Consider the following 25,850-nt stretch of genomic DNA (forward strand, 5'->3'; position numbering starts at 1 on the left):
TGAGGTCTTTCAGCATACAGACTGTGGTCCTAATGACAGGTACCTAGAAGACATTAAATGTTTAAATGAACAAGGGACAAACAGCTAGAAGAGTGGAAATAAAATTTTAAAAATCCCTTCCAGTTTGGATAATTCTATGACAGCATAAAAGCCTGAGTCACCCTTGTCCATTTCTCACCAGTCCCCTGAAAAGGTGATTTTTACAGTCAGTCAGGGAAGGAAAAATAATGGTTTCATTCCAAAAGTCATATTTTAAGATGCTCCCAAGACTGTTGCTCTTTTAGTTTATCAAAGCCTCACTAACCCCACTCTACTTTGACTAACCTAAAGAATGTGCTGCCTCATAAACACTATTTCTTATTGTATGACACTGACTTTTTTTCCTTTTTCTTTTTTTTTTTTCTGACAGGACACATGTAATAGTGAGAGTGAGAGAAGGAAATAAAATGAAGTGAAACAGGTATATGTCATCTTTCAAAGGAAAGAGCTAAAAATTTTGGGTGGAGCAAGTTGGCCACCATTTAACATAGTGGATTTATCCGTAAGAGGGTTGAAGCATAACTACTTTAGTATTAAAAACATACCACGCACTAGAAAGAAATATTTCAATAAATTATTTCTGGTAATTTCTGCCATTAGTGACTCTCAGTATCATGTTTCCTTTCATGAGGATTAGTGAGATAAAATGCTAAATAAAATGGTGTGGGTTCCTTAAAGGAAATTAACATTTTTAGAGGCCCAAGAAAACACTTACAGTAATATTTGTAGCAGGAGAAAACCCTTCTTTCTATGTGGATTTCTAAGATATGTTAAAAACCAGAGTTGCAGATTTTCATTTTCACAGGATGATCATGGACCAGAATGTGACTTATGTAGTCTCACTTTTATTTCACATATTTGAGTGATATAAATATATATTCAGAGGATGGCTAGAGGTCCTGTAGCAGCTTCCATAATGAATGTCCCAAATACACATTTTAAACAAAAATTCGCAACCATATTTTGTATAGAACGTAAATGGGAAAAATTTTCTTGGATTAGCCCAACCGTTTGAATATTTGGATCATCCTTTAGCCTGAAAAACACTGAGATAAATAACGTTTTTCTGTGCTATTTAGTTATGACGTTTCTGACATGTGCTTTTTTTAAGTCACAGTGATGACTTTTCTTAGCACATAGTAGGAGCTCAATAAATGTTTTTTAAACAGATAAATTATAATATCCAAGCTATCTTTCCCATTCCCTTATAATCAAAGGCATAGTTGGACACAAAGTGTTATTTGTAGCGATGGAAAAGATATCGCCTTTTAACATTGTTCAGACCACAAAGACACATACAGGTACATCCCATACACAGACATGTTCAATCTCATCTTCCCCCTCTTCTCTATTCCTATAGCACTCTATGTGCTATCACTGCTCTTATTACATTTTGCCATTATTATTAGTTTACTTGTCTATCATCTTTGACTTTGAGCACTTTGGTAGATACATTGTTATTCATCCTTGTTACTTAGTATCAAGCACAATACCTGGCTAATAGACTGCGCTCCAACTCAATGAGTTAAAGAACCTTCAGGATCGGTCTTAATAAATGTACTCAACTATAGAGTAGGCAACGAAGAAAATCCTTTTGTCAACCTGTCAATTCTAAGTAAAATTCATTTCTATCAATCCACCTGAATTTGGTCTGTTGAAACATGAAACTTAGAGACCAAGAAGGAGCACATTAGCAATAAACTCGCATGAAAAGTTTCTGCCTTCAAGAATTTACTGAGATTTTATTCACGCTACATTAACTTTATCTATTCATTGCTGTGGCAGATAAAAAAAGAATAGGAAATGGGCAGGTAGTGGAAGACAGGCCTTCTATTCACCAGAAAGCTTGGCAAACAGGCTTACCTCTTCAGACTGCTCCCGGGTCTGCAAAGGTGAAGATCTTCTGCCCACTGTAAGTCGATGGCAGGGATAAGATAGCCCTGATTCAGCAAGACACATCTGCAAAAAGAATCCACCATTTGCAAACAAAATGAGGCCAGGTCTCACAAAAGACCCTTTTGATATTTTCTAGATTTTTTTTTTTTTTTAAGATTTTATTTATGTGAGAGAAAGAGAGACAGTATGAACAGGGGCAGAGAGAAGCAGACTCCCTGCTGAGCAGGGTACCAGCCTGGTGCTGTGTTCCATCCCAGGATGCTAGGATCATGACCTGAACCAAAGATGCTTGACTGACTGATCCACCCAGCTGCCCCTTTATAAAATAAAACTTTTATTAAGTTTTAATTTATAGTTCTTTATTCTAGTTAGGAATATCTTAAACATGTCAAATAAAAATCCACATTTTCAAACCACAAGATGTTAATACATTCAACAAAAATTTATATTATCTTATTGCTGTGAATTTACAGAGTAATACTCCAGGTCCATTTTGATTAGATGATTGAAATAACCTTCCTAGGTTAAACTTTCTAGACATCACAAATCCCTTATAATAATGTAAACGAAATAACTTTTCTCTAAAAGGTGAACTTGAAAACTTCACTCTTTCAGGACTTGCACTTCTTTATGGACTTCCTGATGGGGAATGATTTCTTTTTGTAGATAGAGATCTGGACTTTGATTCTTGGCAGTGAAACAGACCTGGATCTTGACCTTGACCTTGATGGAGATCTTTATCCTTTTATAGAACCAGACCTAGATCCTCCGTGTGAAGCTGATTTTGTTGGTCGAGGAGATCCTGATCTTGACCTCTCTCCCTGCTCCTGCTACATGAGTGTGAGTATCGCCTACCTCTGGATCTTAAATATGATCTAGACTGTAACCTGCTTCCCCTCTGCTGACAATCATAAGCATGATGTCCTTTTTTGCCACACTTCTCACTGGGACCAAATGAACGTTGGGCAAGTGATCTATTTTCAAAATCAGATCTCCAAAGCATGCCTGTTGGTAATTCAACTCTCATTCTGGAATCACAAGTCACCTTCCCATCCAGGTCTTGCACTGCATCTTCTGCATGTGTTGGATCTTCAAATTCCACAAAGGGAAATTCTGGAGGATTTTTCACAATCCACACAGGTTTTTTTTTTATTATTGTTTTTTAATTTATGATAGTCACACACACACAGAGAGAGAGGCAGAGACATAGGCAGAGGGAGAAGCAGGCTCCATGCACCAGGAGCCCGACGTGGGATTCGATCCTGGGTCTCCAGGATCGCACCCTGGGCCAAAGGCAGGTGCTAAACCGCTGCGCCACCCAGGGTTCCCCACAATCCACACAGTTCTTAAAGGACCGTAATAACTGAAAGCCCTTTTAACTCTCTTCTGCTGACACCAGTTCCCAGATTACCAACATATACCTTGGTTTTCTCCTCCATACCACCCGTAAGGTGAGATGATGTCTGGCTTGCTCACAGTGCCCAGGGAGTAAGTAATACAAAGGCTGTAACACCAACTCAGTTGCCAATGTCCTGGCAGCCGTTTTTATTTTAATTCCAGCATAGTCAATATATACAGCATTATATTAGTTTCAGGTGTACAATATGGTAATTCAACAATTCCACACATCACCCAGTGCTTATCATAAGTGCACTCCTTAATCCCCATCACCTATTTCACCCATCCCCCTAGTCCACCTCCCCTCTGATAACCATCAGTTTGTTCTCTATTGTTAAGAGTCTGTTTCTTGGTTTGTCTATTTTCTTCCTTTGCTCACTTGCTTCTAAAATTCCACATATGAGTGAAATCATATGGTATGTCTTTCAGTGACTGACTTATTTCATTTAGTATATATCCTCTAGCTCCATCTATATTGTAAAGCAAATGGCAAGATTTCATTTTTTTAGGACTGAATAATAATTATATATTTAATAGTTATATATATATATTTCATCTATATATGAAATAGTTATAAACCTCTTCTTTACCCATTCATCAGTTGATGGACACTTGGGTTACTTCCATAATTTGGCTATTGTAAATAATGCTGCTGTAAACATTGGGATGCATGTATCCCTTCGAATTAGTATTTCTGTATTCTTTGGGTAAATACCCCATAGTGCAATTGCTGGATGGCAGTTTTAAGTTTTTGAGGGAATTTCATACTGTTTTCCAGACTAGCTGCAGCAGTTTGCATTCCCACCAAGAGTGCAAGAGTTCCCTTTCTCCACATCCTCACCAACACTTGTTTCTTGCGTTTTAGATTTTAGTCATTCTGACAGGTGTGAGATAATATATCATTGTGGTTTTCGTTTGCATTTCCCTGTGATGAGTGATGTTGAGCATCTTTTCAGGTGTCTCGGTGATCCGCATGTCTTCTTTGGAGAAATGTCTGTTCATGACTTCAGTCCATTTTTTAGTTGGATAATTTGTTTTGGGGTGTTGAGTTGTATTAAGTTCTTTAAATATTTTGTTTTTTTTTTTTTAATTTTTTTTTTAATTTATTTATGATAGTCACAGAGAGAGAGAGAGAGGCAGAGACACAGGCAGAGGGAGAAGCAGGCTCCATGCACCGGGAGCCTGATGTGGGATTCGATCCCGGGTCTCCAGGATCGCGCCCTGGGCCAAAGGCAGGCGCCAAACCGCTGCGCCACCCAGGGATCCCAAGTTCTTTAAATATTTTGAATACTAACCCTTTATTGGATATGTCATTTGCAAATATCTTATCCCCTTCAGTAGGCTGCTTTTTAATTTTGTTGATTATTTCCTTTGCTGTGGAGAAGCTTTTTATTTTGATGTAATCCCAATAGTTTATTTTTAGTCAAGGTTATTTTTCATAAGACAAAAGACTAGTGCTCCAGGAAACTGTAAGAGGCCTAAAATAAAGCTAATCATGTATATCTCCACACCCTCACCTACCACCAGTGTGTCTGTTACTTTTCCAATTAGAATAATACTTCAGCTTATGAATTCCCAGGACAGTACTCTAATAAATCGTTTTTGGAGGGTACCCTAGAGTAGTGTTTGCTGAAGGCATTAAAAAGAAAAGTTTCTACAGATGGTAACAATGTCATTTATGATTTAATAATATTAATACATAATATCAGATTCTTACAGCTTATTAATCTATAATATATGTAAAACACCTAGCACAGTATCTGGCACACAAACATTGAGCTAATTCAGTTAATTTTTATTACCATTATGATATAAAATATTACCCAAAGAATCTGCTTAGTTTAGCCAACACAATTAAGGCCAAATATATTTACTCCTACAGAAGTTTTTAGTGGGTCAGATATTAAATAACTAATTTGAGGTTTAAATTAAATTTGGGAAAATGTGAGCAAATATGAGTACATGTCACTTTTGTCTACCTAGAGGAATTAAAACAATATTAAATAGCCAAAAGAGGGTGTTTTTCTTTGGTGTTCATGAAATGACACATTTGTGTATTTAATGTAATGATGATATCAAGTTTCTTTTATTATTATTATTAGAAATAAAATAGGTTTTCCATTAGCACACTGAAAACATTCACTGGCAACTTGTGGGGAAGTGTGAATTAAACTGATTTATGAGGAAGCCCAAATTTCTGTAAATTCACAGATACTAACCAAGGACACAACAGTGGGTTGGTCATAACTACAATTCAAAAATGTTATAATCAAGCTAATTACCTGAAGACAAATATAGGAATGAAAAATGCAAATGCCACAGATACACAGGTATCTTCAATCATGTGATATGTGTGCTATCATATAGATTATAATGATAAAAACCATTTGCATTTGATTATTTTTCCTTTAGTCTGGTTAGAGGTTTTTAATTTTTTCTTTAAATTGGGGTAAAGTGGGATCCCTGGGTGGCGCAGCCGTTTAGTGCCTGCCTTTGGCCCGGGGCGTGATCCTGGAGACCTGGGATCGAATCCCACGTCAGGCTCCTGGTGCATGGAGTCTGCTTCTCCCTCTGCCTGTGTCTCTGCCTCTCTCTCTCTGTGTGACTATCATAAATAAATAAAAATTAAAAAAAAATAAATTGGGGTAAAGTACGCATACCTTTGCTATTTTAATAATTTTATCTTATTTATGTTTTAAAGTAATCTCTATGTCCAGTGTAGGACTCAAACTCAGCACCCTGTAATCAAGAGTCCCATGCTCTACTGACTGAGCCAGCCAGGTGCAAAACTGCACCACGTCAGTCATATTTATTAACATTTGTCACAACTGGCTCAATTTATTTTATTTCAGTACAAACAAAAACAATGGAATATTACTCAGCCATTAGAAACGACAAATACCCACCATTTGCTTCAATGTGGATGGAACTGGAAGGTTTTATGCTGAGTGAAGTAAGTCAATCGGAGAAGGACAAACATTATATGTTCTCATTCATTTGGGGAATATAAATAATAGTGAAAGGGAATATAAGGGAAGGGAGAAGAAATGTGTAGGAAATATCAGAAAGGGAGACAGAACATAAAGACTCCTAACTCTGGGAAACGAACTGGGGTGGTGGAAGGGAAGGAGGGTGGAGGGTGGGGGTGACTGGGTGATGGGCACTGAGGGGAGCACTTGATGGGATGAGCACTGGGTGTTATTCTGTATGTTGGTAAATTGAACACCTATAAAAAATAAATTTATTAAAAAAAATACCATTACATTAAAAAAAAAGCTAATTTAGATAAGAAGCACAGGCTAAATTTCAAGTCATGTTACTTTCACAATATTTTTCATTAAAAAGTCTTCCTCCCCCACCCTAAAATCCTCTGGTAACGAAACAATAATGATGGTAAATGTCACTGATAGTGAGAAGCAGTTTAGTGTAACGGAAAGGGACTTGGATGAGGAGCTAGAGAAATCTCAATTCTCAAGTATTGCCCAGCCTTCAGAACTTGGGGAAGTCATTTCTCTATTCTAAGCCAGAATTTTCCATTTATTGAGGCGAGTAATCCCTGCCTTAACTACCTCAATGGACTTTTCAAAGGGTTAAATGTATTAAAAGTAAGTAAAAGCTGGCTTCGAAACTGTACTGAACAGGTACAAGACCTGTTGTCATTCCAATGATCATTATTTTTAGGACCTGGGAAGAAAAAAATGGGCTTGTCTCCATAATAAGAGGAAACTGAATCACTATATACCCAGTGTGGATTAAATAGTAGTCTATCCTAAAGGAACATATATACCAATCAGAGAGACAAAAGATGCACATAGGAACAGGCACAGAAAAAGGAATACAAGGGAGTAAAGATGGGGCTCTATCTCCACCAGGCAGTCTCTGTAGGGCTTTTCCCTTTTCCCTTAGAAGGGAAAAGTTACTCAGAGAGTGATTTCAATAATTTAGGGCTAAAGTAAATGTTTGATGGGACTCATAACCTAAATTTACACAAAAGATGTGAAGTCAGAAGGCTGAGGATCCAGGGTGGCTGAATCATTCAATTGTCCAATGACTATGGGCAAAATCACTTAGAATTTCTGTATTTCAGTCTTATTTAGAGAGAGAATGGTGTAATAGAACCTGTACTCAATTCACAAAATAGGGTAATACAATCTGTTCTTTCTCACAGAGTTGGTATGAACATCCAGTGAGATTGAGATAATGTATATGAAACCAAATGGTTATATAATTGAAAAGGATCGATACTATCATTTGGGTATTTATTTTGCAAGGAAATGGAAAAAAAGATTAAGGTTGCAGGTCTGTTTGACTTTATAGTTGAAAAATGTTACCTTAAAAAATTTAGATTTGCATACATTATGTTAGTTAATTAACCTAAACATAATGGTAATCTCTCAATCACAAGATTGCTTTAACCTAATCTAATGAAGAACTGAGACTCATTTGCAAAATCTATTTCAAGGCTTTATTCAGTTTTTTCCTGGCCACATTAGACTGTAATTCTCTGACATTCCATCATTGCAGATGCAGAAATTCAAAACAGGCTCACAAATTCAAAATGAAGTCAAGCCAAAATTCCTTTACTAATTAATTCTATACCTTTAAATAAATATAGCATATCTGAGGGTATAATCTGAATGCTTAGGGATAGGGAAAGGTTGGGATACAAGAATTTTCATGTCTAAAAATCCCACTGGCTATTATATATATAAAATATATGTTATATAACATATATAGGTTTAATCAAACTATTATATATATAAGTACATATATAAAATAGGGGTTATATATATGAATGTATATATATGTAAAAATGGCTTATGTTGTTGAAAAGCATGAGAGTTATTTATTTGTTTATTTATAAAGATTTTGGTTTTTTTTAAGAGTAATTTAAGGTTTACAACAAAATTGAGAAGAGAGTAGAGATTCCTCCTATACTCCCTGCCTCCAAACAGGCATAGTCTCTCCCATTACCAATATCACTCACCTGGATGGTGTTTTTTTTTTTTACCAAGGATAAACCTACATGGACACATTGTAATTATTCAAAGTCTATAGTTTACATTAGGGTTCACTCTTGGTGTTGTATATTTTATGTGTTTGGAAAAAGTTATAATGGCATTTATCCATTATCCATTTATCCATAATACCATACAGAGTATTTTCACCACCCTAAAAATCCCCTGTGCTCTGACTATTCATCTCCACCTCCCCCCACTGCCCTTGGCAACTACTTATCTTTTTCCTGTCTCCATAGTTTTGCCTTTTCCAGAATGTCATTCCAAATTGGTCTCTTTCAATTAGTAATATGAATTTAAAGTTCATCCATATCTTTTCATGCTTAAAATCTCATTTCCTCCTAGTATTGAATGATATGTCTGGATGTACCACAGTTTGTTTAGCCATTCATCTATTGAAGGATTTCTTGGTTGCTTCCAGGTTATGGCTATTACAAATAAAGCTTCTAAAAACATCTGTGTATAGGGTTTTGTGGGGAACTAAGTTTACAGTTCTTTGGGGAAAACAGCAAAAAGCACAATCACTAATTCATATGGTAAGAGTATGTTAAGCTTTCTAAAAATCACCAAAATGTATTCCAAAATGTCCATAACATTTTGTATCCTTACCAATAGTGAATGAGAGCTCCTATTGCTCCACATTCTCACCAGCATTTGGTGGTGTCAGTGGTCTGTATTTTAGTCATTTAATGGGTGTTTTTCATTTGTTTGTTTGTTTTATGTGTGTGGGGTGGGTGGGGGCAGAGGAAGAGAGACATAATCTTTTTCTTTTAAAATTTTATTTATTTATTTGAAAGAGACAGAGAGAGTACAAGCAAGGGGAGGGGCACAGGCAGAGGGAGAGAGACAAGCAGACTTCCCACTGAGCAAGGAGCCAATGGAGGGCTTGATCCCAGGACCCTGAGATCATGACCTGAACTGAAATCAGATGCTTAACAGGTGCCCCAGGCCCTAGGAAAGAGAGAATCTTAAGCAGGCTCCATGTCCTGATGTTGGCCTCGACCTCACAACCCTGAGATCATGACCTGAGCCAAAAACAAGAGTTGGATGCTCGAAGGACTGAGCCACCCAGGCACCTCTTAAACTACCCTTAATAGGTAGTTTTAAAATTTGCATTTCCCTGATGACATATTATGTGGAGTATCTTTTCATATGTAATTTGCCATCTGTGTATCTTCTTTGGTAAGATGTCTATTAAGGTTTGGCTCATTTTTTAATTGGGTTGTTCATTTTCTTGTTGAGTATTAAGAGCTCCTTGTCTATTTTATTTTTTTAAGATTTTATTTATTTATGGGAGAGAGAGAGAGAGAGAGAGAGAGAGAGGCAGAGACACAGGCAGAGGGAGAAGCAGGCTCCATGCAGGGAGCCTGACGTGGGACTCGATCCTGGGTCTCTAGGATTAGGCCCTGGGCTGAAGGCGGCGCTAAACTGCTGAGCCACCCGGGCTGCCCTCCTTGTCTAGTTTAGATAAAAGTTCCTTCTCAGATGTATGTTTTGTAGATATTTTCTACCAGTTTGTGGCAATGACTTCTAAAGTCTGAATGTCTTAAGTTCAAATTCACTTCTGGTAGTTATTTTTCTATTATTTACTTCAACCAATATGTCGTATCTCAAACCTCAGTTTCTTATTCTATAAAATTGGAAATTACCTTTCCTAAAAGGCTTTCTATAAGATGGCTTAAATGAGAATAGATTTGCCAAATAGGCAGGACACCTGCACTCCAATGTTTATAGCAGCAATGTTCACAATAGCCAAACTGTGGAAGGAGCCTTGGTGTCCATCAAAAGATGAATGGATAAAGAAGATGTGGTCTATACATATAGTGGAATATTACTCAGCCATTAGAAACGACAAATACCCACAATTTGCTTCAACGTGGATGGACCTGGAGGGTATTATGCTGAGTGAAGTAAGTCAATCGGAGAAGGACAAACATTATATGGTCTCATTCATTTGGGAAATATAAAAATTAGTCAATGGAATTATAGGGGAAAGGAGAGAAAATGAGTGGGAAATATCAGAGAGGGTGACAAAACATCAGAGACACCTAACTCTGGGAAAAGAACAAGGGTTAGTGGAAGGCGAGGTGGATGAGGGGTTGGGGTGACTGGGTGATGGGCACTGAGGGGGGCACTTGATGGGACAAGCACTGGGTGTTATACTATATTTGGCAAATTGAACTCCAATAAAAAAATATACAAAGAAAAAAAGATTTGCCAAATAGTATATATCCCATTAGTTAGTGAATACTCTTAAGAGTATTACTCTTACTCTTATCCCATTAGTTAGTGAATACTCTTAAGAGTATTACTCTTAATACTCTTAATAGACTCTTAAGGTCTATTTTTATTTTTTTTTCTGTAAGAAAGTATTTAGTATTTTCTTAGAAACATATTAACGATGCCAATGATTCTCAAAATGTGGTTTATAGACACAGGGTTCTTGAAATCCTTTTAGGGGTTCCACAAGATCAAAATAATTTTTGTAATAATATTTAGATGGTATTTGATTTTTTTAACTGTTTTTGCTCTAATAGGAAAAAAAAAAGCAATGATGGGCAAAACTGCACATCTGTACCTTAGCACAAATCAAGGCAGTGACACCAAACTGTGTGAAAGTCTCCACTGCTGTGTACTTACTGTAAAAATTCCAGTTTCACTTAAGAATGCTCCTGCTAAATCAGTAGAAAATTTTGCTTTCAAGTAGACTTGACCTCTTTGAATGGGAATGACAAATGGGAAGTATGCATAAAACTCCTGCTGCATGACAAAGTATGATGGTTGTTGAGGAAGAAGCACTTGTGTAATTGTTTGACTTGTGTGCTGAACTTTTTTCATGGAATACTATTATTACTGAAATGACTGGCAAGCAAACTATGGTTATTTGGTTTAGGTATTTGACAGGATTCTTCCAAAATGAATTAAGCCTGTTACTTCAAGGAACAGGTCTGAGAGTATTGACTACCCATGACAAAATTTGAGTTTTTAAGTAAAAATTAAAATTTTGGAAAACTTATCAGTCGCCATTAATGGAACAGCTTCCTAATGCTTAAAGACGTTTTATTTTCTTTTTAAAGGTTTCATTTTTAAGTAATCTCTATATCCAACACAGAGCTTGAACCTACAATCCTGAGATCAATAGTCACATGCTCCACCTACTGAACAAGCCTGGAACCTTCTTAAAGACTTTTCTGATGAGATCAGTGGTGATATTAGCGGGTTATTTTTTTTTTTTTTAGTATCATATAATGGAATAGGTCAATATTAGAAAATCTGCATAACTCAGAGGACCAAGATGCTCCAAATGAACAACGCATGCATGATGTTATAAAATTATGCACTGGTAAAGGATCTAGTTAAAGTGCAAGCTGGGACGCCTGGGTGGCTCAGCGGCTGAGCATCTGCCTTGGGCTCGGGTCATGATCCCAGGGTCCTGGGATCGAGTCCACATCTGGCTCCCTGTATGGCGCCTACTTCTCCCTCTGCCTGTGTCTCTGCCTCTCTCTCTCTGCATCTCTCATGAATAAATAAATAAAATCTTAAAAAAATAAATAAGCAAAGTGCAAGATGGATCAATGGTTCTTACTGTAACAAAGTACAAAAAGAATATTGATATCGCTGCAGATTCCACATCAAAACTAACATTAGGAAACTATCACTTTGAGTTCTGGTTTAGAGTCAAAGAAGAATATCCACAATGATCTGAAAAGACTATTAAAATACTCCTCCTGGGCAGCATGGGTGGATCAGCGGTTTAGCACCGCCTTCGGCCTAGAGCGTGATACTGGAGACCCAGGATCCAGTCCCATGTCAGGCTCACTGCATGGAGCCTACTTTTTCCTCTGCCTGTGTCTCTGCCACTCTCTCTCTGTCTCTCTCATGAATAAAGAAATAAAATCTTAAAAAAAAAAAAAATTCCTCCTTGAGAGCAATCCACATGAATGACTTCTCAGATCCCTTCCAGCTCTTATGAACTACAATCTTATTGCATTACTAAGAAGATTCGGTTCAGTCACCTGCAGGATCCTTGCCCTGCATGTGATACGCTTAGTAAAACAACCTAAAAATTATATAACTATAGCTTTACTATTTATATCTTTTAAAAATCAGCTTGTAAAATACAATTCCCTTGTGTTTAAAAAATATTAATAAGAGCATTTTTAAAAAAACATATTTCAAGCTTGTCAACATCCTGACAAGGCAGCAGCATAATTAGTTCCATCTAGGTCTGAGAGTCTTACAAGGCATCAGCATTGAATACAATCATCATAGTACAATGAAGATACACACATACATATCACTGAGTATTGTTTTATTGAGATATAACTGACTTACAAGAAACTATACATGTTTTGAAATATATAATTTGATATACTTTGGAATATATAAAAAATGCCCATGAAATCACTCATGGTTTTAAAAATATTTTAATAATAATTGCTATTATTGAGAGCTTAATGTATATTGGTATTATTGGTATTATTTGTGCTTTATATACATTATTCCATATTGTCACAATAACCCTCCTCGATAGGTATTATTATAACCCCCATTTTAAAGGTAAGGGTATTGAACCTTACACAGATTAAGAAGCATGCCCAAGGTCACACAGCTACTAAGTTGTGAGTCAAAATTCAAAGTCAGAGAGTTTTATCTCAGAGGCATTTAGAAAGAGTTTAGTCAAACACTATTAAGGCCCTACTATATGTTGTCTGAGGGACTGATAAACAAAAATTACTTTCTGTGGCATAGTCAAAACAGCTACTCCTGGATACCATTAATTTGTTATTATTTTAAGTACTTTATATAATATATGTCTACCATACATGACAATCCTGCAACTTAAAGATAAACATGTTTGCATAGATCACAAAACAGTGTTGGGGTAGGGGGTAGAATAATTTGTCTAAGATTAATCAACCTCTAAGTGGAAAATCAGATTTTATTCCAAAAGCCATGGAGTTTTAACTATATCATATTTCCGACCAACGGAAAGCTTTTTATGAATAAGAAGCCTTGAAGATGACTGCTGGATCACCCCTCTAAAATATTCGGATGCTCACTGTTCAGCTAGACAGATTAAGGTAGTTAGAAGCCAAACTGAATCATGAGGCTGAAGTTTCATTTAATGCCAACCAGAGTGCAAATCAAAAAAAAGCTTATTTATTCACAATTCAAGCTTTTTTTTTTTTTTTTAAATCACTTATGTGCTAGAAATGTCACAGAGCTTTAATTTGTGGCAGGTTGAAGCAAGCTTATTAAGAATGTTAGTTACCAAGTGCACATCCACTTGTCTGGACTAGCCCACTGCCACATTCTTGTAGCAGGGTTAAATAGCAGTTTAGTCACCTCATAAAAAAAAAAAAAAGCACACTGTTAAAAAGGAAGTGGCTAATAATAATCTGGAACCAATGGGATGGAATATTATAAGAGATGTAGAGGTCAAGATCAATTATCTACAAAACTCCTCTATAAACAGCTCAAAAACTGTTCTCTCCCTGGTCTTGCTATATTAGCATCCTCAACTGATTTGGCAAGTTGGTAAGATTTAATAAAATAAAACCTAACAGTAACAAATTCTGAGGCTTTCTGCTGTGTATAAAAACAAGAATGATATCATGCAAGCCAAGTTGAAAGAAACAAGGATGGCTGCGATAGATGGCTTCATTTTAGACTCATAAAGTATTAGAGTTGGAAGGGTCTTTGAATTCATCAATTGCTGATATCCCAACAAGGAGACTACAGGTCTTTTTTTTTTTTTTTTTTAAGAAGGCACCACACCCAGTGTGGAACCCAATATGGGGCTTGAACTCACACGAGATCAAGAGTTGGATGTTTAACCAACTTAGCCACCCAAGCACCCCAGAGACCACAGATCTTTAAGTCTTAGCTGAGTTAAGTGCTGCTGCCATGCTATTTCTATCAAGCATCCCTCATTCCATTCAAAGCTACTAAGTCTCAGGGACTTAGTCTCAGGGACTTAGAGAGTCTCAGGGACTCTCCTGAGAGTTTATCACCAGCCTACTCTTAAGAATCTTCTATCAGTAGCCCATCATCTCCAGTAGATTCTAAATGAAATTTAGTTTCTTCTCATAAGAAGACCGAGTTTAATACTACTATTTAAGGGGAGAAACTGAGATGTAGAGAGGTAAAGTTGTTTGCCCCAAGTCACACCATCAGAATGGCTAGTATCAAAAAGACAAAAAATAACAAGTGTTGGCAAGGAAGTGGAGAAAAGGGAACTCTTGTGCATTGTTGATGAGAAAGCAAATTAGTACAGCTACTATGGAAAACAGTTCCAAGAAAAGAAAAGAAAAGAAAAGAAAAGAAAAGAAAAGAAAAGAAAAGAAAAGGAAAAAAAAAGAAATGGAAAGAAAAAAGAAAAGAAGAGAAAAGACTAAAAATAGAAATACCTTATGATCCAGTCACTCCACTTCTGGATATTTACTCAAAGAAAATGAAAACACTAATTTGCGAAGACATATGCACCCCAGTATTTATTGCAGCATTATTTACAATAGCTAAGATATGGAAGCAACCTAAGGGTTCATCAATAAGTGGATGGATCAAGGAGATATGGTAAATATATATACAATGGAATATTAGTCATAAAATAGAATGAAATCTTGCCATTTGTGACATAAATGGGCCTAGAGGGTATACACTAAATGAAATAAATCAGAGAAAGACAAATACCATATGCTTTCACTTATATGTGGAATCTAAAAAACAAAACAAAGGAACAAACAACAACAAAGAAAAACAACTCATAGAGAACAAACTAGTGGTTGCCAGAGGAGAGGGGAGCAGGGAGATGGCTAAAATAGATGAAGAGGATAGGAGGTACAAACCTTAAGTTATAAAATAAGTAAATCATGGGGATGAAAAGTACAGCATAGGAATATAGTCAATAATACTGTAATAATTTTGTATGGTGACAGACAGTAACTACACTTATGGTATTTTGAAATGTATATAATGGTACACCTGAAGCTAATACAATATTAAATGTCTATCATACTTCAATTAAAAATTTAAAAAAATGGATTTCAAATAAATAATGATTTGAGACTCATCTTTGAGGAAATGATTGTCAAAATAAATAGCATTTCCTAATGCAGTGATACACAGAAATGTCCTAGTGAAGCAATGTATTTGTGGCATTCTTGGATATCCACACTTAACCGTAAGCTGTATATGCTACGCATCTTCTTGGGTCCTCAGTGAACAGTTGCAGAGGATAATTTTCAATTAAAAAAACAACTGCATTATATTTTATTTATTTAGGTTCCATTTAACCAATAGTTAGTGTCATAAGTTATTTGTGAATATTCCTAAGATGTGAACTGTAACTTTGACAAGTTGTAAATTCTACATGACATGTTTAATCTAAACTGTCTTTTTGTATAAAGAATACATTTATTGAAAGTTTCAAAATATTTTTTAAGATTTTATTTATTTATTTATTCATGAGAGACACAGAGAGAGGCAGAGACATAGGCAGAGGGAGAAGTAGGCTCTTCACAGGGAGCCTGATGCTGGACTCAATCCCTGAACTGGGATCACGCCCTGAGCCAAAGACAGAGGCTCAACCACTGAGCCACCCAGGTGTCCCTCAAAATATTTTTAAAAATGTATTGGGATTCTTGAAAACAAGGAGAATCACCTGATGCTACTTTGCCGTGTTATAATTGCCTATCTTCATATTTCCCTCCACTTGTCCAGCATTCTGTCTAGCATTCTGTCAAGGAGAGGTTGCTCAACATTAATTTTTTTTTTTTTAAGTCTTCTACTGCATCCCAGTTCCTAAAACCAGAGTATACCATTAAGAGATGAAAATTTGGGATGCCTGGGTGGCTCAGCAGTCAGGCGCCTGCCTTTGGCTCAGGTAGTAAACCTGGGATCTGGGATCGAGTTCCGCATCAGGTTTCCTGAGAGGGAACCTGCTTCTCCCTCTGCCTGTGTCTCTGCCTCTCTCTCTCTCAGTCTGTGTCTTTCATGAATGAATACATAAATCTTAAAAAAAAAAAAAAAAGAGAGAAAGAGATGAAAATTCGTCCATTGCAACAAAATTAATAAAATTTCTAAAAAGATGTACTTTTATAAAACTAAATAGACAATAACATTCTTGCATTTTAGTATATGATTCTAGTAAGTACACTAGACAAGCTTCTGACGTACTTCAGAATACTATTACTTCTGAGCATTGTTATATAAGAATATAGCCCTGTTAGTCTAGCGGAACACTGCCTACTGGCACAATTTCTCCCATACCTATTTAGCAAGAATGATCAGGTTTACCTCTATAAAGATACTATAGCTCAGGCAGGCAGACTAGTTACTATTTGAAAGACAACTTTAAGCCAAAGAAGCTACTTCAATTGAATCAAGAGTTCTATTTGAAAGTCTGCTATTTTGCACAGGGGCAGATAATCCATGCTGTGAATTAAATGGCACTTGTTTCTCAGTAACGATCTCTACAGCTGTTATTTAATTGCTTATGAGCACCCTCTGGTGGAGGGCAGAAAAAAGAACCTATTTAAAAAAAAAAAACCCCAGTGCTTCTAATCCACGGGATGGGTGAGGGGAAAGAAAGCAATTTGAAAAGTGCAGATTTCTCTTGAACTTGTCCTTCTTCCCATACTTACTTTTAATTCAGAACTAGTTGCTGAGAAAGTTATATGAACCATATAGTTACCCAGAGTCTATAATAACTTAATTATTCAATAAACATTTATTAAGTTCCCAATATTGTGGCCCTTGGATACAGATAACCTAGCCTTGGATCCTGGCTTTGATATTTAATATATTTTCCAGGGAAGTTGCTTGACCTCATAAGACCCAACTTTCCTCATCCAAGTAATGGGAATAATATCTTAATTGACAGCATTAAAAAGGTGGTAAGTGGATAAGTGCTAAGCATAGGGGGCTTAATTTTGCAACTAAAACAAAAAGCATATACACTTCACCTTTGGCTTTTTGTCAGAAGGAAGGTTTATCATATATAGATGTTTTCAGATGCAATGCCCAATTATTTGTCTTTAAGAATTTAAGCCTAGATGACAGTATTGGTATCAGATTAGTGTTTATTTATTTTTTTTAATTTTTTTTTATTTATTTATGATAGTCACACAGAGAGAGAGAGAGGCAGAGACACAGGCAGAGGGAGAAGCAGGCTCCATGCACCGGGAGCGTGACATGGGATTCGATCCCGGGTCTCCAGGATCGCGCCCTGGGCCAAAGGCAGGCGCCAAACCGCTGCGCCAACCCAGGGATCCCCAGATTAGTGTTTAATAGCACCTTATGTCAACTACATTTAACTTAACTGATATGTGTTCTGAAACATACTACACAGGACAGACTAATATAGTAAACTTCCACACCAAAGGTATCCATAGGATGTTGACCAACACTTAATAAAATATCTTCTCCCTAAGTGAACAAACTAAGTTTATTTAAGGGTTTCTTATCTATTCTCAAGACCTTGTATGACATTCTTCTAAGTATCACTCAGTGAGGAGTATGTTTAGATATATTTCGACTCTGAGTGCACCTAAGAGCCCATCCCTGACATTCACTACCTGTTTACGACTGAGATTTTTATAAGGATATTTTACAAGGGATGTCCAAAAGTGGAAACTTGCTACAGGTTTCCCATTTAATTCCTATGAGATTAATTTAACTGAGATTGAGGGAGAGGAAAACAGCCTGCAGGGAGAGGCGGGGAGTGGGGTGAGGAGGAGAAGAGGGAGAGGAAAGGAGTGTTCCTATCTGCTGCAGTGACTTTGGGAGCCTAGTTAAGCCTACCCAGGACTTTCAACTTAAATACATTTAGCCAGCCTGTAAGCTTCTCCTCTTTTGTCATCACCATTAAACCAAATCAAGTATTGTTCTTTTATGTCTTAAGGCTGCCTGATATCCTTTTATGACTTTCTCCCATCAATGCTGCCTATGATATGATTCCATGTGTACAAAAATATCGGAGGGCTAATACATTGAAAGAACACTGTACTTAGATAAAATGATGTGGATTAAAATTCTAACTCTGCCTCTGTTTATTGTGTGACCTTGATTAACTCTCTTCTTTTAGTTTTACCACTTGTTTAAAAAAAAAAAGACTAGGTGATTTCTAAGTTCTGTTATCTTAGTCTGAACAAATTTTTCAAGGCCACTGCCTACTCATCTTTCCAGCTATTATCTCTACTTTTTTGTACTGTATACACATTTGTTTGCTCAATGAACCAAAAATTATGCCTTGTACTTACCTACTCCTAGGCTTTTGTTCATGCTATTACTCTTGCCTGGGTCCCTTCCCCTACCCCATTCTTTTCTGTTTCATAGGTCTATTAGGATCATATGGGAAAAGTAAGTGAAAGCACTTCAAACCTCAGCTCAAACTCATCCTGAAAGCCCCTATAACCTCCCAATCTCAAAATTTTCTCTGTTCTCTAAAATACCTGGTAACTTTTTTTTTCTTTTATTCTTTTTACATTTTTAAAAGTAAGTTCTATGTCTAGGGTGTCTGGGTGGCTCAATCAGTTAAGCATCTGCCTTCAGCCCAGGTCATGATCCCAGGGTCCTGGAACTGAACCCCACATCAGGTTCCCTGCTCAGCGGGAAGCCTGCTTCTCCCTCTCCCTTAGCCTGCCACAGCCCCTGCTTGTACTCTCTCTTTCTCACTCTCAAAGAAAATCTTAAAAAAAATAAAGTAAGCTCTATGCCCAATGTGGAACTTGAACCCACAACCTTGAGATTAAGAGTCAGATGGTCCACTAACTGAGCCAGCTAGGTGCCCTAAAAAAACACTGGTATCTTTCAATAGTCAATTTTACCTCATGAAACTTGGACAAATCTTCCAGAAATAAACATTGTTTAGTCAGCCAATTCCTGAGGGGAGGACCAGAATCCCAGATGAGAGCTGAGTAGAAGGAGGCAGTGGGAATTTTAAAAACAGGGAGGGATAGGTCAGGGTCTGGGATAAAGTAGTAAAAGCTTGGCCCAGGAACTGGACCTGACTGAAAGAAGGGCCAAATATCTAGGAATCAAAACTGTTATCCTACAACTGTAGAAGGCAGTCCAGGCCTTAAGCCCTTTCTGTCACCGAGGAAGAGGCAGCTGTAGGGCAGCAATACTGTTTCAATGGGTACAGTAATTGGGGGATCTGCTGTTGTAGGAGGCAAAAGGGACAGAAAGTGTCCTAATGAATAAGGAAGGAAGGAATTCACCCCCCAAAATGCTCTCCCATGTCTCCTGAATCATTTACACCTGTGACAAGGAAGTTTCTGGGGAAATCTCTGTCACGATAAGACAATTTCTTTGACTGTGATTATGAACTTGCACTTCAAAGTCACACTGCCAGTATTTGAAATCCTGGCTCTGATGACTAATAGCTGTATGACTTTACATAACTCAATTTCCTCCTCTGTAAGATTTCTAAGTCACAGATTGTTGTGAGGATTAAAGTGTGTGTATCATATATACATATGGTAGGGATTTTGCCATATAACTCTTGGGAGTAGATGGAAAGTACTAAACTTGTCTTAAGTAGAGTATGAAATGCACTTCATTCACTCACTAGTAGTTATTGAACATCCATGGGGAAATCAGCTGAGTGCTAGGGATACAGCCAATGTATCCCTTTTGATGAAGTTCATAGCCATTGGTTTGTGACTAAAGTATACATATTAGTTAGCTCTATTTTATCTTGCTTTATCTAATTTCTGTTATCCTCACTGAGAATGTACCTGACATAGTTTGCCAAGACCCATTCCACAGAAAAAAAAAAATGAGGTTCTTATTTTTTACCGAAGATCATAAAGCTAATAAATATAGCACAGTCAGGACTAACATGTTGACTCCTACCTAACCTTTTAAATTTTTTTTTAATGACATCACCTCCATTTTAAAGGCGAAGCAACCTGGTTAGCTTGTTAAGCCTCTAATTTATTGGGTGTGGGAACACGGTGAAATTAAATTATGAAAAAAAATTTACAAGTCTCATTAGGTCACCTGAAAAGCATAACTCTATTTCAAGGCATAGAAAGACAATGAAAGAAATAAAGAGACCAGTATAGGTTGCAAAATCTCAACTATTTTTTGTATAGTTAGCTTCTATAGCCTGGACATTTGTAAAGAAAAATCATACTTTAATTCTTCTACACTTCTCAAGTCAGGCAACATAGTCATTATGTCATTTGAATTACTTTGTAAGTAAGTTAAAGTATACTTTAAAACTACTGTAAAAGAAAATGACAATGGCTGGTGCTTAGAGAGCAGACTGGAAAAATGCTTATAAAATCTTTCACTCAAGAAATATGGTACATTTATACTTCTCTAAGGAAGTATATGTAGTAGTGCTGATACAGTGACTTGCAGTTTCATATGGGTCAGTCTAATACTCTGAACACTTTTCAAAGTAACTGAAAACCAAACTTTCAAACATTAATTGTGAAAGTATTCTTTCCCAGAAGATAATGTAATTTTCTATACAATACTTGAGATTTCACACCATAATGGCTTACTAAAACAAGAAGCATGAAAAAGAAAAACTTCTGTTACTCAAACTACTTGAAAAGAATCCACATGTTAAAATAAAAACAAATTCTTGTCTTCCAACAATTTATATTTTGTGATAATTATTATTGTTGTTATTGTTTAATTAGGCTTATGAAACTATCTCTTGAAAGGTATTTAGCAGTTTATGTTAAATGGGTAAAAAAAATCTATCTTGGGTGCAGTGTGTTCAGGTTATAAAAGCGCCAGTGCTTATTTTATCTCTCTACAAAGTGTTGCTGAGATAATTACTGCTGACAGCTTTATTCAAGGTTCATTTCACTTTTTCTGCTATTTTTCTCTGGTTAGAAGTTCAACAGAGCCCATGGGAAGCCACACCCCTCACACCTGTTAGGCTTCTTCATGTTACGGAGGGCCAGTATGGACATGTCACTTCAAATTAGCATTGTACCAGGGCGCTAACTGTGACAATTACTTATCACAGGTTTAACTAAAAAAAAAAAAAAAAAGTTTCTAATTCAACCACAAAAACAGTGTCACAGAATGTAATTTAAACCTGTAAAAGCAGGTTGCATAAAGAACATTCAGAGAGCTGCAGAAAAGGTTCCCAGGGTCGAGCTTTGTGCTGTGAATTATGCAGGAATGCTCTGCAACTGAACATTTCCTTTAAAACAAAACCAAATAAAAAAAGTAAATAGGGAAGAGCCAGCAATTATACTTTAACAGTGGGCCTAAGTTTTCTTCATGGTTCTCTCTCAAGCTTGAAAATGTGATTCATTTTGTTGATTCTTTTGTGTCATGTAACTAATTCAATAATGAAATTTCCAGTTAAAATAAAGCAGCTACTTCCAGATTTACCAAAGAAAAAACACAGCTTTAAAACCAGGTACGAAGGAAGCATTCTCTCCAGTATGGTTTTTTTTTTCCACTTATAAACCAGAAAATTATCATTAGAGAGGGTAGACATTCATGCAAAAAGTAAAAGGAAAAACCTCACACTCTTAAATGTGTTTTAAGCTAGTTATTATAAGCCTCTCTGTTTCAAGTGCAAAATAATCTCAGAATTATGCCACCTCTGAAAGACCTGGGATGGTTGGAGATGGTTAATATGGACTGCTGTGAGGCTAATTGTGGATCTTGAGTTAATTACTCTCTCCTGATAAGGGATTTTAAAAATAAATAAAATGGTCTTTTACTCCCATTTTTATTTCAATTTGTATTCAAGGGAACACTGAATGATAATGACTAAACTCTGAATATTTCACTATTTGCTGCCTTTATTTAGATGAAGATCCAGAAAGTCTAGGAAATAAACATGTCCATATCATAATCAATGCTAATATACACTAACAAAACAACAACGAATGGATCTGTATTGGTCACAACATATGAGATTTGATTAACAAATAAATGCCTAGTGTCCATTACCTGGTCAAAGTTAAAAGGAATTCGGCATTGTTTCACAAACACAAATATATACACCAACAACCTGGCTGAAAGATATAAGCCTGAGCTTGTAGAAACTATCTTAGAAACAGAATATAGAAGTATTAAATACTCATGAAAAGCAAAGGACAAAATAATGACACTGAGGAGGAATTTAGAAGAAAGTAATTGCTTGTTTGCAGAAAACTACATTCATTGATGAATCCATTGTAATTTTGGTACAGCAATATAATTTCAGCATCTTAATAATTCCACAAAATTTTAAAACCATCATATATACATAAAACCATCCATCTGCTTACAAATGCAAAATTTTTCCCAAGCCAAAATACAGAAGGGGTAACTTACGAGAAAATACTCTCAAGGTATTTTTCTTTACTTTCTTAACATTTGGAAAGTCATTTATTAACAAAAGCATAAATGAAATATTGATTATAAGAATCTAGGATCTTATCAAGACAATAAAGTCTTTTGCTTTATTCTATAATCATAACGTATTCACAGAGAATGAAGACAAAACCTTTGGTTAGAAGGTGCTTTTACCTCAAGCTGGCTGCTCATTTTAAGTTTGATAAAGAGGTTCTGTTAGTGGAAAAAGTCATCATTTTAGAAAGCTACAGTACTTTAAAAAAAAAAATTTATGCATTTATTTGAGAGAAAGAAAGAGAGAGAGGGCGCAAGCAAGGGGCAGAGGGGGAAGCAGGCTCCCACTGAGCAGGGAGCCTGATGCAGGCTCAATCCCAGGACCCCAGGATCTGACCTGAGCTGAAGGTGGACATTAACCAATTGAGCTACCCAGGTGCCCCTACGGTGTTAATCAGTGGTGACTTCAGCTCATCATAATGACAGAATCTTCAAATATGCAGGGATATCTCTCAAGCCTGCTTTGCATGCATAAAGAGTACCAACCAGCCATTTGGCTCATGTCTAGTCAATAGTGGGATGCCATTTACCCCACAACACTGGGAAACTCTTTGGACAGAAAACATAGGAGCTCTGGATATTCTTCCAGCAGCATCTAATTCCTTGGCAAAACACAGGCAGTTATGCTAACAGCTTTGGTCGCAAGCACATAGACATAGTGCTGCTGTGCATCTTGTTGAGGCTTTTCCTCCTGGGAAAATTAGAGTCTGAATACAAAGTTAGGCACGGCATCATAAATGGGTGCTATCTAGAAACTAGAAAAAAAAGAATTTCACCTTGCTGGTTAATCTATGCTTGGCCTATTCCAGTCACATGATTCTCCTCTGCTCAACTCCTACGCCCTTATTGCGAATGTTGAGAATTCTTGGTTTGTGTTTCAACTTTGCCTATGTCTCTGTTTAGGTATTTGATCCTAAGGCCCTTAAAGGAACAACCTGAATCTTAAGAGTCTCAGTTTTAACCTGCATAGTGCTTAGCAGGTTGCTCTGATAGAACTGCCATATAATAAATGTCTATTACTTTAATTTAAAGGATTACTTTGCTTACTTTTCTTGTCAGGGTAAAATATGAAAGATACTTATGATTTTCTAGAGAAACAGGTAATCTGCCTAGAAGGAAAAAGCCTGGAAGCCACTCCAAAGTGAGATAAGAAACACTAAAAAGTATTATCAGAGTGCTGATAGATCTCTGGGTCTGAGTAAAAAGCATTAAGGCCCAAAAGGGTTCTGACATAAGATAGCAGGTTAAATTTGATTTAGTAACCGATGACCTGAAACCACCAATCAAAATAAGCAAAATAAAGACCATTCAAATTCAACATCAACATAATTTGAATGAACTTAAACATTTTCATTTTTTTGATAAAGCATACTAGTTTCTTTCATATTTAATGTTCCTGTATAGTTATCTTTGCATTCTAATGTATTTCATCCCTATGGATTTCAAGGGAATTAGAGTATTCAAATATCACTTTTTTTTTTGTTTTTTAAAGATTTTATTTATTTATTTAAGACAGAGAGTGCTCTCTCTCTGTTGAGTACATGTGGGTGCTCCAGAGAGCATGAGCAGGGAGCAGGGGCAGAGGGGAGGAGAGGCAGAGGGAGAGGGAGAGGGAGAAGCAGACTTCCTGCTGAGCAGGGAACCCAATGAAGGCCTCCATCCTGAGGACCTGAGGATCATGACCTGAGCAGAAAGCAGACACTTAACCATCTAAGCCACCCACACACCCCTCAAATGTCATTTCAACTCTACTTCGTAAAATATGATGGCTCCCAAATTTATGACAATGCATAAAATAGCTAATAAAAATGTTTTCAGATAGGTATAGAAACTATCTAGTAGTATATGCTATACATAAAAATACCCAACTACCCCATGGCCCCACCTTATAAAGGGCACATGATATAATGAACAGGTATTATATAAGACTGATGAATCACTGACTTCTACCTCTGAAACCAGTAATACATTATATGTTAATTAATCTAATTTAAATAAGTTAAAAATGCCCCCCAAAACCCCAATATATTGTAAATTACAACTCACCTAGGAGTAATAATATATCAGCATTATTTTACTATCTTATTTTTTTTAGGACTTAAACTGATAAATATAAGAAGCACTAAATTCTCTAAATCTCTCTAGATATGTGTGCATATGTTTGTTACTCGTTCACTAGGTTCTTGTATGTACACACACATACCCCAAGAATAATCTTTTGTATTAAAAATTGGGAAAATCCTCAAATCCAATACTTTTTCAAAAATATTTTTACTTATGACAAAATAATGTTTTATTCCTGAGTCAAGCATGCTTTTGACGGCAAATTCATATCTGCAGCACTTACTTGTGTCAATGCCAAAAAAGTATATGCTAAAGTGCTAACTCTTTAAAATAGGCAGTAGTCATTTTTGTGTGCTAATTACAAGCCTTATTTTCCAAATACTAATCAATCTATAACTTTGAGCTGAATAAACTTACTGAAAAGTACTACAGTAGAGAAAAAAAAAGAACCTTAATGTGAGTATAACAAAACTTTTTAGTGAACTAATTCATTTTTAGTGAAAATTTTTTCCAGAAGTGAGGAATAAATCATTTTATACATGATTTTGATCAACATATAGTAACGTCAAAAACATTTCTTCAAAGCAAAATAAAATACCTGGAGATATCTCAGCAAAGTGGGAGCAAGAAATGATGAGAAGGAAAGCTTTATGTTTTGAAGAACACTAGTAAGGTTGCCATTTGGGAGCTGCATATTATTTGAAATTTACCCATTTTTTTTAGTTGATTAATTTCATTTGCTAAAGACACATTAGAAGTGTATAGAATCAAAGAATTCTAGAATTAGGGGAAATCTTGGAGTTGGGGGTGGGAAAGATGATGGAGAGAAAGTAAGAGGATTCTAATATTTTTCAGGCACCTACTATGCACCAGGCACTTTAAATTCCTCCCCAACATCCCATTAACACAGGGTGCTATAAGGTTGGTATTATTACCTCTGTTTCAGGAAACAGAAGTCCTGAGAGATTTATTACCCTTGGTGGGACTGAGATTTAATTCTAACTCAAGTTGTTCTAAGTCTAGAATATATATCTGTTCACCCATATGAAAGAA

At 36.3% G+C, this 25,850-nt stretch overlaps 1 protein-coding gene and 1 pseudogene across 3 annotated transcripts in view; both read right to left on the reverse strand.

Moving 5' to 3' along the window:
* The window catches only part of FAF1 (Fas associated factor 1), a 470,490-nt gene that overhangs the window by 156,037 nt on the left and 288,603 nt on the right, over positions 1-25,850 (reverse strand). For all 3 annotated transcript variants that reach the window (XM_041738818.1, XM_041738819.1, XM_041738820.1), the window contains one exon: positions 1,903-1,998. In XM_041738818.1, the coding sequence (XP_041594752.1) occupies positions 1,903-1,998 (96 nt within the window). The remainder of the gene's footprint in view (positions 1-1,902; positions 1,999-25,850) is intronic.
* On the reverse strand, positions 2,123-5,677 carry LOC121481363 (annotated as a pseudogene).

Source organism: Vulpes lagopus, chromosome 23, assembly GCF_018345385.1.
Source record: "Vulpes lagopus strain Blue_001 chromosome 23, ASM1834538v1, whole genome shotgun sequence".
Taxonomy (NCBI): domain Eukaryota; kingdom Metazoa; phylum Chordata; class Mammalia; order Carnivora; family Canidae; genus Vulpes; species Vulpes lagopus.